General features: G+C 37.3%; 1 protein-coding gene across 1 annotated transcript in view; it reads left to right on the plus strand.

Annotated features, from left to right (window-relative positions):
- KITLG (KIT ligand) overlaps positions 1 to 16,102 on the plus strand; it is a 52,385-nt gene that overhangs the window by 24,557 nt on the left and 11,726 nt on the right. Inside the window, exons 2-4 of the mRNA XM_057383357.1 lie at positions 1,439 to 1,552; positions 10,092 to 10,154; positions 14,657 to 14,836. Of these exons, the coding sequence (XP_057239340.1) occupies positions 1,439 to 1,552; positions 10,092 to 10,154; positions 14,657 to 14,836 (357 nt within the window). The remainder of the gene's footprint in view (positions 1 to 1,438; positions 1,553 to 10,091; positions 10,155 to 14,656; positions 14,837 to 16,102) is intronic.

The following is a 16,102-nucleotide window of genomic DNA, read 5'->3' on the forward strand; positions in this document are numbered from 1 at the left end:
GACTGGCCCAGCTGTGGAACCTCCAATCCCACAGGCCACATCTATGGGGCATTCACATGAGAGGCAGCTGAGCTTGTAGGATGGATACAGGATTTAAGAGATACAAGATACAAGAAAAAGATTATTCTTGTCATTTAACAGCTCTTTTAGGWAAAGTGCCTGGCACTGTTCTGTCAAGTTTATATAGCTGCTAAGCAGTCTTTATTATCATTCTTTCTTAGGCCCTCTAGACTACTATAATTATACTTCATCTTTTTAATCTGTGATTTTTCTCGTGTTTTCCTAGAGAATTTTGTCTCTGTTGTTACATTACCTTTGGACTTAAATAGAAAGGTTGGAACGCATATGAAGGCAAGGGTGGAGGCAGGAGTTCTCTACCTGTCACACAGAACAGACAGAGCTGAGCTGTATCTTGGTTTGTGCAAAAGCAAATTCTGATCTGAGTCCTGCCCTTATGGAGGCTGAGGAGCCTGCACAGGCAAATTCCATACTTGCCGTAAATGTACACCATCATCGGCTTTTGCTGACAGCTTCAGTCAGCTGGCACAAGAAGCTTCGCAACCCGAGGCAACTTTTGATTATCCATAACTTAAATGGTTTAACATTCTGGAAATAAAGATCTGCAGCTTAAACTTGGCACGGGGCTCTGTGGGAAACCAGTGAAGCAAAAGGAGCAACAGAAGGCGAGGAAGTTCAGTCAGTGTAGCCAAGGAGACACCCAGGTGCATCACAGCCACTTATCTGGTGCTTTTCTGTGTCTCACAAGCCTGTGTGAGTACACTGCAGTGCTGTTTCCAGTAGGATTTAGAAGGGGAATGTAGTGCCAAAGTTAAGCTGGCACTTCTGAGAGTCCAGAGCACATCACTTGGAGAAAATGTACTGCATTGCTGCTTGAGATGACAATATTTGGGCAGAGTCCAGTTGTGGGTTTGCTTGCAGTTTAAGCACTCAAATGAAATGGCTGTGATTATGAACTTTGTCCTTCTGCCTTGATGTATAATTTTGGTATAATTTTGTTCCTTACCGTTTATCGCATCAGAGATGCAAATCTATCAGGAGAATGACAAGTATGTAGTCAACTTTATTTTGTTGTTAAATAATATTGCAAAGTTTATATCTTTCTCTTCTTTGGTATCTGTACTTTGCAAAATCCAACCAAGCATGATCCTGTGCATGTAACCTGATGGCTCAATACTAGGCTGTTCATTATTAGCCTAAAGATAATTGTTTCCAGAAAAAATCAGTTAAGTGCATTTTTGTAGATTCCTGCCATGAATATGACACTATAATCGTACAAGTGTGCCCTCATGAAGGATAAAGAATATTGTTGCCTGTAGATTTCACATACAAAAAACATTGCTACAATCTCTTACTAATTCCTGTTTGGCGATTGCTTACTTGGAATTTCTTGTTTCTTTTTTCTTTTTTTACTAAATAGACTTGGATTACCACTTGCTTTTGTCTTCAACTGCTCCTGCTTAATCCTCTTGTCAAAGCCCAGAGTTCCTGCGGGAATCCAGTCACAGATGATGTGAATGACATTGCAAAATTGGTAAGTATCTTTTATTTTACATTATTCTAATAGTTGATGTCTAAGGGCGCTTACATTTCTAAGCGAAGTTAGTAAAGCTGTATTAGAACCAAGGAAATATTACCAAAAAATTMAAGTCCACCAGCATCTGTCACTTGAACAAATTTTTTTTTTTTGCAGTGACTGGAGAGTAGTTGCAGTGTTAATTGAAGAGGTCACCTTGACCAAGATGGAGTATATATACGTATATAGTTTCCTCTCTCCAACTTCAGTAAAAATTGTCAAAAATCTTTATTTCCTCAAACATTCTGTCAGATCAGATTGTTTCCCATGCAGATGAAACATTATTGTCTTTTTGTTACTGACTTGCATGGAGCAGACTGGTGACAAGTGCAACTGAATTGAAGCAGAAGTCTTTACCTCGGGTGTATGAAAGACTTGTTCCATATATAAAAATACTGTGATATTAGATATTGTTGTAGAAATCAAGGCAGTAACAATSAAGTTTTTAAGAAATAATATGTACTGAACACTTAAGCATATCTTCATCTACGTATTGAATGTAGCTGAAAATGTCATTATGGGGAAACAGTTGCAACATCAGTTTCGTTATTATCAAACACKTAAATTGGAGCCACTAGCATTTGCTGCCAGTGCAATGTTCTTGTTTTCTTTGGTCCTTTTCATAAACATTGGCACATAATGTGAATCTCTAGGGGTGCCCTATAGTCCTACTTAAATGTTTAGTGCTTCAAATTAGTCCCTTTAGGCAGAATTTTGAAGTATTGGCATATTTATTCCAAATAATATTTCATCTCTTGGAAGAGTATTAAACTTTGATGTAAAACTGTTGAAAGCAAGCAAGAGCAACAGAATTCCTGTGAGGGCTGGTGAAATTGTGTAGTGCAAGGTTAGCAATATAGCTTATAAAAAATATACAAGCAGCTTAAGTAATCACACTGTCCAGGTTGTATTGTTCTTCTGCTGCTGTCAAGCCTGAGCAGAGTGGGGTTGGGCTGAGCTTCTTTGGACACTCCTCCAGGAGGATGTTGTATGTCCTTCTCCTGACTTACACCCATATTTTCACATCTCCCTATAAAGGATAAATTCAGGTGAAGGCGACTAGCAAGTTCAAAGATACTTTGGGTTGGAGAAATAACAGTGAGATGCAGAAAGTACAAAACCTCAGACACATGGATTCCCTCTGTTTTGAGTTGCATGAGCTGTTCGGAGGATATTTTGAGTAAACTCTGTCTCCCTGTTTTGTTTGTATTAATATTTGCAGAAATAATTTCAATAAATCACTCAAGAATTAAAAGGATAAGGCAAAAATAAGTTTAGTACCTTCAGTTTAGTATAAGAGTTTCTGTTTCAATAATGTGATTTTATTGCATGTTGGTCATTCTCTTTTGAAATCCTACAACATGGCAACTTGGCGTTGGGAATAAAATGAAAAAAATGCACAGTAAGAGTTAAAGAGTTAAAAGAGTTAAAGAGTTTAAAGAGTTAAAGAGTTAAAAGCAAAACATTGTTAGCTGACAGTGTGAATGTGAGAAAGGAGAAAGAGAATACTGACTGATACATTGCAGCAAGTAGAGGATTTTTTTATGCTCTATGAAGTATATCCTTAGTACATATGAAAAGGACTCCAACATGATATTACTTAAAGATATGGATCAGGAGACCCTAAAACTCTTGGAAATTACAGTAAAAGTTTTGTACCATTTCTGCTTTTTGAAACACAATATACTAATTGAATTAAGGAATGATATTCTGATGGCATGTATCTTCACAATTTGACATTGCACACATAGGTGGTTGGGTTCTTTATCAGAATCACAGAATCAGTAAGCCTCTAAGGGAATGCCCAGCCTTTGGCCAAACTACCRACTAAACCATACCACTGAGTACAGCACCCAGATGTTTCTCAAACACCTCCAGGAATGGCAGCTCCACCACCTCCCTGGGTGGCCATTTATTCTTGTCCAGGGAGCAGAAGCTGCCCCCCATCATGTTACAGCCTTTTTTCAGGCATTTGTAGAGAGCAATAAGGTGTCTCCTGAGCCTCCTTTTCTCCAGGCTGCACAATTCCTCATCTCCTCCTCATTGGACTCACTCTCTATATACCTCCCCAGCTTTCTGCCCTTCTTTGTTGCCTTCCTTGTATTGAGGGGCCCAGAACTGGACAAAAGGCTTGAGCTGTGGCCTCACAGGTGTAAAGTACAGGGGAGCAATCACTGCACTGGTCCTGCTGGCCACACTATTGCTGATACAGGCCAGGATGCCACTGGCCTTCTTGGCCACCTGAGCAGATGTTCGATCACCTGTCAACCAGCACCCCCAGGTCCTTTTCCTCCGGGCAGACAACACCCACAGCCTTTCCCTGATTGGAGATCCTATTGGCCTTTAAGTAAAAGTTTTATTTCTTTAGTGATCCAAAGAATCTATGCCTGTAGAACATAGGGTGTTTAATAAATATCCTCCCCTTTCATACTGAGAACAAATTGCAGCCCAGAGGATTTCACAGAAGTATTGTGTGTACACTTTTTACGCAGTTATTATGATGTTACCCACAGGCTCTGTCATGCTTGGCAACAGTGCAATAGTTGTTCCTAAATRATTTATTCTCAGCGATGACTGCTGTCATGCTCTTTAACCCTTTTTGTCCACAACTGTGAGTATCCTCCCATCTCTGTGTGCAATAAACTGTCTGTACAGTGGCGGTACACAAATCCCAGCACTTGGCTTAGGACGCTGGTCTCTCTTCCTCCTGTCTGATAACAAATTCTTAGACATCAGCCTAAATTCAGCTTGGTCTGAAGCCTCCACTGAGGCAGACTATGATCTCTTTCATCTCCCCAGAACATTAGCTTTTCCTGGGCCATTTCTCCTCACTGTAAAGTTACATCACCATCTCTGCCCAGCCATTCAGGTCTATAACAAAGCTGTCTGATCTGGCTCTTTATGCTTCACAGACCCTTCAAAGTTCACTTTCAAAACCTTCATTCTTTTTCTTGTCATAAGTAGAAAAAAATTTTTTGTAGTTCTCTGGACATACAAGTATATTTTTCTTCCAAATTTATGGTGGGTAAAAATCCAGTCTATGAAAAATCTTTTTCTAGCTTCAACTTCTGTAGTTTTACTCTTCTGTCTGTTCACATGCTGCTCTGACCCTTTATTTTCTACTTATTTCCTTCAAGCTGTTCTTCCTATTTTTTTCACTATCAATGGCAAGCTTCTTTGGTTTATCTTTAAAGGTACTAATAATGCTGCCTGTGTTGTCATAACACATGCTGAGTTTGCCCTCAGCTTCTCCTCATTATTTCCATAGTATCCACTGTTTGTGACTGCAGGAAGGATGTTCCTTGACGAGCTATGGGCAGATTCTCATCCTCTTCCTATCTCATGCTAAAATTCTTAACAGCAYGAATCCATGTCCCTAATTTTGCTTTTTCTGCACTTAACTTCCCCACACACACTTCTACTGCAACACATCTMCAGCTTGTAAAACAGTGCCAAAATTCCCTACAGCCTAGTCTTTGTTTATTTGCCACTGGGCTTGCTCCAACTACTGTAAACCCCCTCCACGTAGAAAACACCCGAGCATGACTGTGGCTGTGTTCTGCTCAGCTTTGTTGTATTATAGGGATATGAGAACATGCCTCAGTCAAGATCCTCTTCGAATATAGACAYGGAATGTCTACTAAGCCTAAGCTATTGGAGAATAAGCAAGGCATGCTGTGCAGTGCCTGAAAATGTGGGTCATTTGCCTAATCAACTTTGTGTTGAGTAATAAATTGAGGACAGATGTGTGGCATAACTTGTTTTCAATGGTCTTAATCTGGATTTTCACTAGCATCATGCTAGACTCACACTGYAAGATAGGATTGGAAAGAAAGCAATTCAATAACCATAAGGTTTCTGAGCATTAATCAGTCTAAGACCAAACCAGTTTATAAAAAAATTACTTGTATTTTTGTAACATTAAATTTATTCACATCTAGGTAATATAATTCTGTCATATAAAGAATATATCCTAAGTAAAAYGATTTTAAGAAGCAAAGAACAATTGAACAATTATTTTTCTTTGCTTTTTAATAGTGAGAGCTTTAAAAAGAGMATAATTTCATACCTATAGACAATGAAAGTATTTAGAGAGTATTCATTCTACACTAGTCATCACTTGAACTCCTGCTTCTTTTGTAATGAAGATGTCTGGAGGGAAACACATTAGTTGATGAGCAAATGTTCCATATTATGAAACTGTAATTGCAGCACCTGTCAATAAAGTCTGTCCCCATTGTTCTTTTCAGCACAGTAAATCAGCAGAAARCTGCATTGCTGTAATAGTGAATTTGCTTTTGCATAAGAATTAGGAACCAGTTGTATATATGTTTGTTAAATATCAACATCAAACCTACATATAAATAGAATTTTCACTGACCTGTGCAGGATATACAGAATATATTTGCATATTTTTGTTTTGTCCATTAACAAAACCTAAGATACCCCCTCTTCTTCCATGAACTACTTTTCTGGAGCAATTTTCTTCTTTTCAATATTGGAAGCCCAAACAATAGTCAGGATTTACTGACCAGCTTCCTTGCTTGAGACATGCTCTTTCAAATCCTTTGCTTTCACATTACATCTTTGCTGTAAATATGTACTTTACACTCTCTGCAACATTTTCTTTTTATTTTTAAATAGATCTAACTCTCCTGAGTGAAGGGGATATAAAAAATTATCCAGAGTTGTTATGCTGCAAATAATCTGCCACTATGACTGTAAAAAGTGTGAACGGAAATCGTTAGCATGTTGTCTTAAGCCAAATGATGAAAATTTTATTAACTACTTCMTTAGCAGATGAAATAGAGTAGATTGCAGAGATGATGGACAGACAGTGGAAGTTCCTGCAGGAAAAGAAAAGTCAGGGAAGCAGTGAGGAAGACAAAGAACTGGAGAGGGACTTTTGAAAAGGTCAAAACATAGTATGCCTWTGTAGGGCAGGACAAAGGGGGATGGCTTTAAACTGAAAGAGGGGAAGTTTRGATTAGATATAGGGGAGAAATTCTTTACTGTAAGGATGGGGAGGCACTGGAGCAGGGTGCCCAGAGAAGTGGTGAATGGCCCTTTTCTGGAAGTGTGAATACTTTGTTGAATGGAGCTCTGAGCAACCTGGTGTAGTGGAAGATGTCCCTGTCTGTGGAAAAGGGGTTGGAACCAGATGATCTGTAAGGTCCCTTCCAACTGAAAYRGTTCTATAATTCTATGAAAGAAATAGGAAAAGGGAAACAAATAGAAATTCAAGGTAGAAATTATATCAAAAGAAAAGGGTTTTGTTTTGTTTTTTTTTTTTTTTTTTCCATTGTATGCTTCAGAGTGAAAAAGAAAACACTAGCAATGAAAAATGGTAATTTTTACTTAATTGACATACTTTATCTTTTGTATGTGTATAAATAAAACTATGTCTAAGCTTGCCTCCTTATAATTTTCATAACAGTCACAATAAAGGGAATTTTAAAGTGCAGTAGCCCTCATCTCAAAGCGCATGACTGCAGATAGGTCATCTCTCATGTCTGTTGTGATGAAAGAGTAGTTTATGGAAACCAAATCACTTTTACATCCTTTGTTCACCTCCCCATCTTTGTGACCGTGACTATTTTTTAAAACGCATTTGGGCTATGCAATGTTAACACTGCTGTATTAAATATTCAGACCTCTCTATGTCAAAAGTAATCTTACATTCCCCAGCTTGAGATTTTGTTACAACTGGAAGACTAGCACTTAATGTTGGTTTTATATGGATGTAAAGACATAAGTCTAGATTGCCTGCTCTTCACCTTTTCTCAGAGCCTATTAGGATTTCTGAAATCACGCACACTCACTACRTCAGAGAAAATTTTTGTGACATTTTAATTGCAATGCAGGGGTTTTTTTAGTTCTCTACATTCCTTTCCAAGATTATCAGCTGAGATTCTCTATAATCATCAAAACTGTTACTTCTGTTTAAACTAGGATAAGTAATGCAGGCAGGTGTTATTGGGTAGAGGAACTAATAAAGCCATTCCAGGACTCAGGTGGTTTCAAGGAACAGTTTTTTTTCCAAACACCTTTGCTCAGGCAGGTCAGAGCCACTTTGTCATCTGCTCCTTGTTGGAAGCCACATCAGTCAGGCACCTTGCGCAAACTGGGTGCGCAGAGTCCACTCATTTCTTTTAGGATAATTTCAGCAAATGAAAATCAAGTGGTTGAGTTTGGATCACAGTCTTGGTAGCTAGTGTTCAACAAAATTTCAACATTTCAGGAAAGCAAGAGAGTACAAAAATGCAGATCTAGTATAGAAATATCCTTCRCTCTCACATCAGGGGCTTTACCCCATTTTCTATGTGTGAGCTGGGAGGTCCAAGTGAGACACAAATGTAACTCCCTCACTTTGACTGAGATCCATCGTTTACCAGCTGACATGTGGAGTTCAGTCAACAAAACTTTAACAAGTTTTATCTTGAGGCAGGGCATATATTTTGTCTTTGACACCCTCCTCTCAGTGATTTTCATTTTTAGTAGTAAATGCAAAAAAATCGTATCTGATTCACAGTCTGTCAAGGAGAAAAATATCTGAAGCTGAGCTGTATGCTCCAGCTCTGATTAAGAAGCTGGAAAAGCTCTTGGGCAGTTGAATTTTTTTTAACTGTGCACGAAAGGTGCTTGACAGGCTCTGATGCCGGGAAAATAGATTGTATACATAATGCATATCAATTCTTGTAGTGTTCATTGATATGGAACAAATTTAATCTACCAGTGACCTTTCTTAAAGAACAGTGGTTTTGCTGGCGTTGCTAAGTATGGAATCCCTCTAGAGTGAGTATGGGAAACTTTGCACATGGAAGAGCATCTTCACTGTCTATGCTGCTTGAAGTGCTGCTAATTCTACATCTCTAGGCACGCAAAGGAAGCTAGAAAAAACAAAGGAATACCTATTAGTATGGCACCATGCCATGATGTTTTATAGAAAGGAGTAATAGACAAAAGGTTTGGATAAGGATTTAAAATAAATCTTTATAATGCTTTAAAGAGAAAACAAATGTATTGAAATATTTTTCTGTATTTATAGCATCTTGAATCAAGTCCCCAAAATGCCATGTAAATAGAAATTAATATAGAGTGACACTTCTGCTTTGRGAATGTGTAGGGATAAAAATAAAACAAGAATACAAGAACAAGCAAAATTTTTTTATGGAAAAGAATGTACCAGGATCATTTGTATAGTAACTCTTTTAAAGCTGTAGGAGAAAGATAGATATCATTGAGCTGTAATATCGTGGCTTAGCCCTTATAAATGAAAAACAAGTGTTTAGAATTCACCTGTGGCTGTTTATAAGTATTGCCCTTGATCATTTTTAGAACCATAACATTGTGAAATAGTTTTAATTTTTAATTGAAACAAAATTTTAATTAACAAATAAAATGTTTTGTCACACAAAATACTACCTAAAAACTGCAAAAGGGAAAAAAAAAMCCAAAACCCTGTGCTGGTTGCTATAGCAGCAGAATCAAAAGCAGCCGTAACAGAATGATCTTTAACCTGAAGTAGAAATGCTTTTGCACTGAAGGAGCTACATCTGTGCATATCGGATGCAAACCTGGATGAGAAATATCAAATGACTCTTTCATCAATAGAAAATGTTTACTGTATCATTAAGCATCATATTATAAGTAAACCTTTTGAAAAAAGACTTCAGAAGATTGTGGATTTGTTGCAGTCCAGTGTCTGTTGTACTGTTCATCTGCCAACTCAGCACATTCTCCAGATATTCCACCATGTCTCACAGTAGTGTTGGATCCCATGTGTGGCAGATTGTATTGTACAATTCAGTGGGGACCCTTCTTCCACTCCTTGTCTTTGCTGCAGCACACTTCATGCTCACCCACATCTGCAAAATTGCACTCAGCTTACGTGTGTGGAAGCTCTCCTTTGTCCCAGGGCATTACTATGATTATATTGCTCTTCATTAGTAAGAGGTACAACTTCAAAGTTAAAGTTGTGCTCAAATGTTTTTCTACCTGGTACATAACAAAGCAGAAGGCAGACAAGTATTTAGGTTCAGATGCACGTTGAAGTTGAAAATTATTTGAAGGAAAAAGGGCTAGATACTTCTGGGTCCTCTGGTAGCTACAGTAGAAATTGTCATGCAAACACTTCAAGGCATTAAAAAAATGGAAAGGCAGTGGAGTTTCTGCAGTAATGAACAACCTCAGATCATTTCTTCTCAACCCATTGTTGACTTTAATTTTGCTGGGAAACAGTAACATTGAACATGATCAGATTAGATCAGATCTGACCATATTACAGAGCTGTGGAAAGATGGTTCACTTGTGTGCAAATAAGGGTCAATAGCAGTTCCACAGGAAACTGAGTATGTAAGTAACCTCTTTTGCCTGCACCTGGTAAATTGCTGAAAATTGTGTTGACTATTTGGTAGATTTTGTTCAATGCAGTAATGGAAATGAAGTCTTACTTTGTGTAGTAAGTAATAACATTTTTATTATCTGTTTATTGTAGGTTGGAAATCTCCCAAATGATTATATGATAACCCTTAAATATGTCCCGAAGATGGATAGTCTGGTATGTAAAACCACTTCAACGTAATCCCAATAAAGTAGCCCACTGGAACCAGTGACGGATGTAACATTTTGTACCTACTCCTATGGCTTAGCAAGTTACAGCTAAATAATATATATTTCACTTTTCATTTGGTTCCCAAGAATTTATTTAAAAGAAAAATAGAGAGATTCCTGCAGTCCCTTTAAAATTTTTAATTACAGGAATTCTAGGAARTGTTTCTTCATATTGAATTTCTAAACTATTTTTTTTTTTTTGTTCTGGGAAAAGTCAATCTTTTATCATGTTATTTTTTCATCAGTAATATTTCATTGTGTAAGGTCAAAAGTATTACTTTCTTAAAGAAACAAGTTCTCTCTAATTGTACTTTGGAACATACTGTAGAATGTCCTTCTTGTTTCAGCCAGTGAAAATGCCACTAGAGAACAACAAATATGAAGTAGCCAGTAACAAGAACCCTAAATTCAGCAAATGATACCTTCAGTAACTAAACAAACCAGTTGGGTTTCAAACATGCTTTGTGTTATTCTTTCTATAAAATCCCATCTTTAATACATASTGATACTTTCAAATAAGCATAATTTATACACCTAAAAGATTTTTAACATTTTAAATTAAAATTTCATATTATTTTATTGCTCAATCTACTAAATATTTTTTGGTTTCCATTAATTTAAGAGAAACAATTTTGGAATATGAAAATATACATTTCATATATTTCAATATACATTGAAAATGCTCTTTTCATTATTGCATACATTGCAATAAAAAGGAGAAAAAGAAGCAAGGTGAAAGTACAAATTATACTGGTTGCTATACTGTTTTAAGGCAAGGAAAAAAGTAAGAAAATTATGATTTTGTCAGTTAAACCGAGCAATACAGTGCCTGTCTTAAGAATGAATCATTGTACGCATACATCAGTAGTTGAAAATCATCTGCTAGATGTCAGAAGCTGTTTTTGTGTCTGTACAAAATTTTCATTATGAAAATCCAATTTGTTTGTGATACATATATAAAAATACTTCCTACCCTACAATAATGTGGCAAATTTTGCATTACTCCTAATTGATATTGGAGAATGATGCCAGAAGCACATTCAGTCCTGAATAATAGGAAGATGGGAGGAGGAAAAGGAGGCTACAGGATAGTGAAGGGCCCTGAGTTGTGAGGTTACGGAGGGTTATGTCAGATGTAGAAGTGGTTTWAAGAGTTGTGCTGGAAGAGCGAGTCTTTTACTAAAACTTAGAGTACTTTAGAAAACCCAGTCTAAAATTTTTTTTTTGAGACAGGGAAGCTCTGCAGAACAAATGCTATGTAAGTCAGGTACCACATCCTATATAAATAAAACTAAAGAAAAAATGTCCATTTCTTATAATAGCCAATAATCAGAGAGAAAGAAAGCCTGGTGCCATCATTCCCTGACTGCTGTGCATTTTGAAATTCAGCGATCTTGGTGTCTGATGTGATGACATTCACATCTGTGGAGGACAGCCATAGCCTGAGAGTTGTTTCCCCAGTTTCTGGGATGACCCATCAGCTGTTGGGCTGAATCAAGGCTGTTCCCTCCACTGCGCTCCCAGGGATGCTGGCAGATGAAGAAGGCCAGGGACCCTGCTTAAGCAATGTGTCCTGGTTGTTCTCACTCTTGCCTCTCCTCATGATTCAGTTTTGGCTGCCAGTAAGCAGATTCTTTTCTATAGTTTGAATGTCATGTCATCTTAGTGCATCATATCCACAAATTTAGATCCCGTTTATATTTACGACAAACAGCCAAGAAATAAAAGGGAAGAAGAAAAGTTCAGAGATGAGATTTCCATGTTCCCTTTGTACGCCACTTTCAGTCACAGTAATGGAAGGTGGAGCCCTTGGCCACGTGCCTTCACAGGAGGAAGTATTTAGCAGTATTCTGACCCCGCTTTGCCAAATTCTTCTCTGGGAATTTCAGGTTGTGTTATGCATACCACAGCAAGGCTGGCTGAATAAGTAGGCTTTACTCTGGCTTCTGTGAGATCCCTGCAAGCTGGGAAGCCCATGGCTTTGCCTCAAGTAAATGCCCTTTGCTCAGCTGAAGGGATTGAAATGGTGCTCTGAAATATTTTTCAGTAGATTTCAGTCTTCAGTGCGTACATAAAGTGGGAAGCGTACCCAAGGTAGCAAGTCCCAAATGTAGATCACTAAAGGTAGGAAGGCAGGGTGAATGCAAAACAGATGGGAAGCCAGTGTAGTGCATGTAACAGGAACAGACTGACCCATCCATTAAACAGAAAGATTGTTGCATTATGCACAAGCTCAAGGTAACTGAGTGGCTCTGAAAGTAGTCTTGTATAGAGTGAAGTGTGTAGTCTAACCTGAAGGTTAAAAGGCAAAGATGACAGCAGAGGGTTGAATTGAGAAAAAGGGATAAACTTCAAGCTTTGTTACATAGGCGTAGAAGGTAAAAGCCAAATCAGGGCTGCCTGGAGGGAAATCAGGTTTGCAATCGCCCTAATCTTGGTCAAAGTTTACACAAAATATCAGAGTTAAACCTCCATTTCCCCTTGCAAACAATGTCCCATTTTTCTATTTGAGCACTTTCATTCCTGTGTTTGGTAGGTATTGATATAGCAAGTGATTGCACAGCTTGATATTGCTGAAAAGAGAATTTAGAGCTTTCCTGAAATACAGTTTTGTAGGTCAGAACAGTTCAGTTGGAGGAGACTCCCACGCACATGCTAAACTGCGGGAGCAGCAAAATAAACTCCCTGCTGGAATTGCCAAATGCTCACTAGGAGAAGAAGCAAGCTTATGCTACTCCCTGCCAGAGGAGAATGCTCACCCACAAAACCTCAAAGGAAAAGGGTTTCCAGGTTTCCAGTTTGGGGAAGCATAGTTCTGTGTCAGTGTTCCTACACCAAAGCAGAGGAAAGAAAATGTGTTGTCTGTCTCATAGGGGCAATGGGACATGTTACAACAGATGCTGCTTGAACAGAGTATGTTTCAACAAGCCTTCTCTGATTTGTTGGCTTCACCCTCTCCCCTCACCTTGTTGTCCTTGAAAGAAAAAAGGGAAGCAGACTCAAGCCAAATGCTATCCATTTATCTTTCTGTTTCTTTCTGTTTTAAGTCATTGTTGAAATAATTACAAAAGGCAATATCACTGACTTGCTACTGGTTAGCATTATGTGAGAGAGTTGTACACAGAAGTGGAAATTCAGGTAGAGCTGAACAATGTATTTACATTTGGTTCTCTAAGCCTGGAAGCCTAATAGTCTGCTTAGTCTTAAAAAATGTGAAGTGTATTTCTTTTCAGAAACATTTACACATCAAAGCAGAACACTACCCGCGTATTTTTTTAATAAAGAATCTGTATGCAGGTTTATTGAAGAAATTGAGTAAAATGAAGTGAAGCCTAGAAGTGTGTACCTTGCCAAACATTTGCCATCTGTTGCAGAAGGTGGATTCAGGGGTGTTGCCAATCCACTGGGCAGCAGTTGGAAACTGCTGGTTTAGTGATACGGAGAGTACTGAGAGTTTGTTGGGCCAAGATCTTGTATCTGGAAGGCTTTAATGAAACACTTTCAATATGGAATAAATTCCCTTAACATTTGCCATTAAAAATTTAGCTTTTATTGGGAAAGAATTTCCAGGTACAAATTGCACTCTGACTAATGCATTACCTGTATTTTTTCTGGTCATAGTGAGTTAGGGATTTTCCTGGGCTGGGTGACTTTTTAATCTATTTGACTRCTGTTTTGTATATCTAGGTAAAAGAAGTTAACGACTCCCTCTAAAACAGCAAGGTGAATTAATAGGTTTCAGTCATGTGAACAGCTGTACAAACTTTGTCTGCAAACTTGCATAGTTGTTAGTGTACACTGACAGGCTGTGCAGAACACTTTTGTCATCGAAGACTCAGGAAAAAGAAAGGCTTTTAGATACAGAAATTGTTTCCAGTAATGACATTTAGTGAAAAAGCTGAAGAGAAGGAATTAACTCAGCTAACTAGTTTAAAAGTGGGTAAAAGCACAAAGGAATTTCATGCAAAATGTGTATGGAAACCTTCCTGATTAGAAATTCAAATCAAGGATCTTTGGGGTTAACTGAGTCATCTAAAGTAACAATAATAGAATGAAAAAATGATATTTGAAGAATTATTAAGGCAGTAGGAATTGAAAAATAACATATATATAAATAAATTAATTAATGAAAGTATGGACTGGGGTTCATAGTAGCATGTTCCAAGGTTCAAACTCTCAACACTGACACTTGGCATCCGTTAAGAAATTAATGAAGGCATAGAATTCAAGAGATAACCATAAATGTCAGTGACAGTGAGAATAGAAATATTATCCAAAGGACTGAAGAGAAAATTTGCCACACTAAAGAAGTATTTTAATTTAGACTTTTGAAATAGTTTAAATTGGAAAGAACAGCCTAATTTACCTTTGCACATTGAGATGTTTAATCAGTTTTTACAAATGTCTGATATTTAATTGACGTCTGTTTCTCTTTTTATCCCCTGACAGCCTAATCACTGTTGGTTGCATTTGATGGTGCCTGAATTTTCAAAGAGTCTACATAATCTTCTCCAGAAGTTTTCAGATATTTCAGCTATGTCAGATGTTTTAAGCAACTATTCAATCATCAATAATCTCACAAGGATAATTAATGATCTTATGGCATGTCTTGCTTTTGATAAAAACAAGGTAATCTTACACACTATTTCAGCTTTCATACTGGATGTTTCTTTTTTACCTTCTGTTGTGCAATATTTAATAATAGTTTAGAAATATACAAAGCTTTATTAGATTTGTTTTCATTTCTATTCCTGTACATCTGAAATCCTACTTTGTTTAGAAATGCACCAAGAACATTGTGCTAACACTGGCTCTTATATTCTGTTTCAAAGAAAAATGGCTTACAAGGAATTATAGTATATACAATGATTTGTATACAGTCATTTAAATAGTCAGAAATGTGATGGTCCTCTTTAAGATAATTCATTCCTTCTTGTATTTTTGAAACTAGCAGAAATCTTCCTTGTGCATCCAACTTAAATTATATATATTGCTAGTGATCTTAATGTAAATTTAAAGATTGTGTGGTTGAAGTTATTAGTAACTCTTAATATGTATCACAGTGTGTGAAGCTCTGAAAGGTTCTCCATGTTTTAATGAAGTTTTTAATGCAAAGGCATAGCAAAGACCAAAGGATATCGGCCCACTTCCATGTGTTTCTGGATTCTGACAGCAGCTGGAAGGATTCCAAGAGTCTCACTCAAGAGATGTCTGGGAAGGGGGRAAGAAATTAATTTTATAGTCCCTAATCCAGATCTGACCAGACTATCAGTAATTAAAAATAAATTCTGTAGTTTAAGGTTTGATTCTGCTGAATAAAACAGGTAAAATCCATGTTCTTTCGAGCAGATATTTAATCTTCCATATACAGTTATTTTTGTCAACTAAATCCTTAGTTGTTGTAATTGCACCTTTCTAACACTCAGAATGAATCAAATGAACTAAAACTCTCAGATGCCTTTAGAGTGGAATAACCTTGTAACCTTGTCATGTATTTATATTATATTGCTGTGAGTATTTAGACATTCCCTACTTTTCCATTTCAAACTGAATTATCTCCCATCTTCAGTGTAGACATTTTTTTTTCTTTTCTATTTTTGTCCTGATGATTCCAAGTACTCAGCTGGGATATGGTTGGGGAAGAGGAATTTTATTTTGTAGAATGGAGAAGTAAATATCCTGTAATTCAGCAAAACAGCTATTGACTTCCTTAGAGAATAATGAGCCTAAGTCTAATACTTTCAAAATCAAACATAAAATAACTTTGGAGCCAAAACCGGGAGGTTTTCCTTAGGACATATTTAAACCGTGCTCTTACCACTGTCCTCTTCCTGCGAGTGCAGAGTAACCCCAAGCCAAATTTGACCTGCTGGAAGAGTAACCCCAAGCCAAATT

This window comes from Malurus melanocephalus, unplaced genomic scaffold, assembly GCF_030028575.1.
Source record: "Malurus melanocephalus ecotype Western Australia unplaced genomic scaffold, MMel_1.1 scaffold_626, whole genome shotgun sequence".
In the NCBI taxonomy this organism is placed as follows: domain Eukaryota; kingdom Metazoa; phylum Chordata; class Aves; order Passeriformes; family Maluridae; genus Malurus; species Malurus melanocephalus.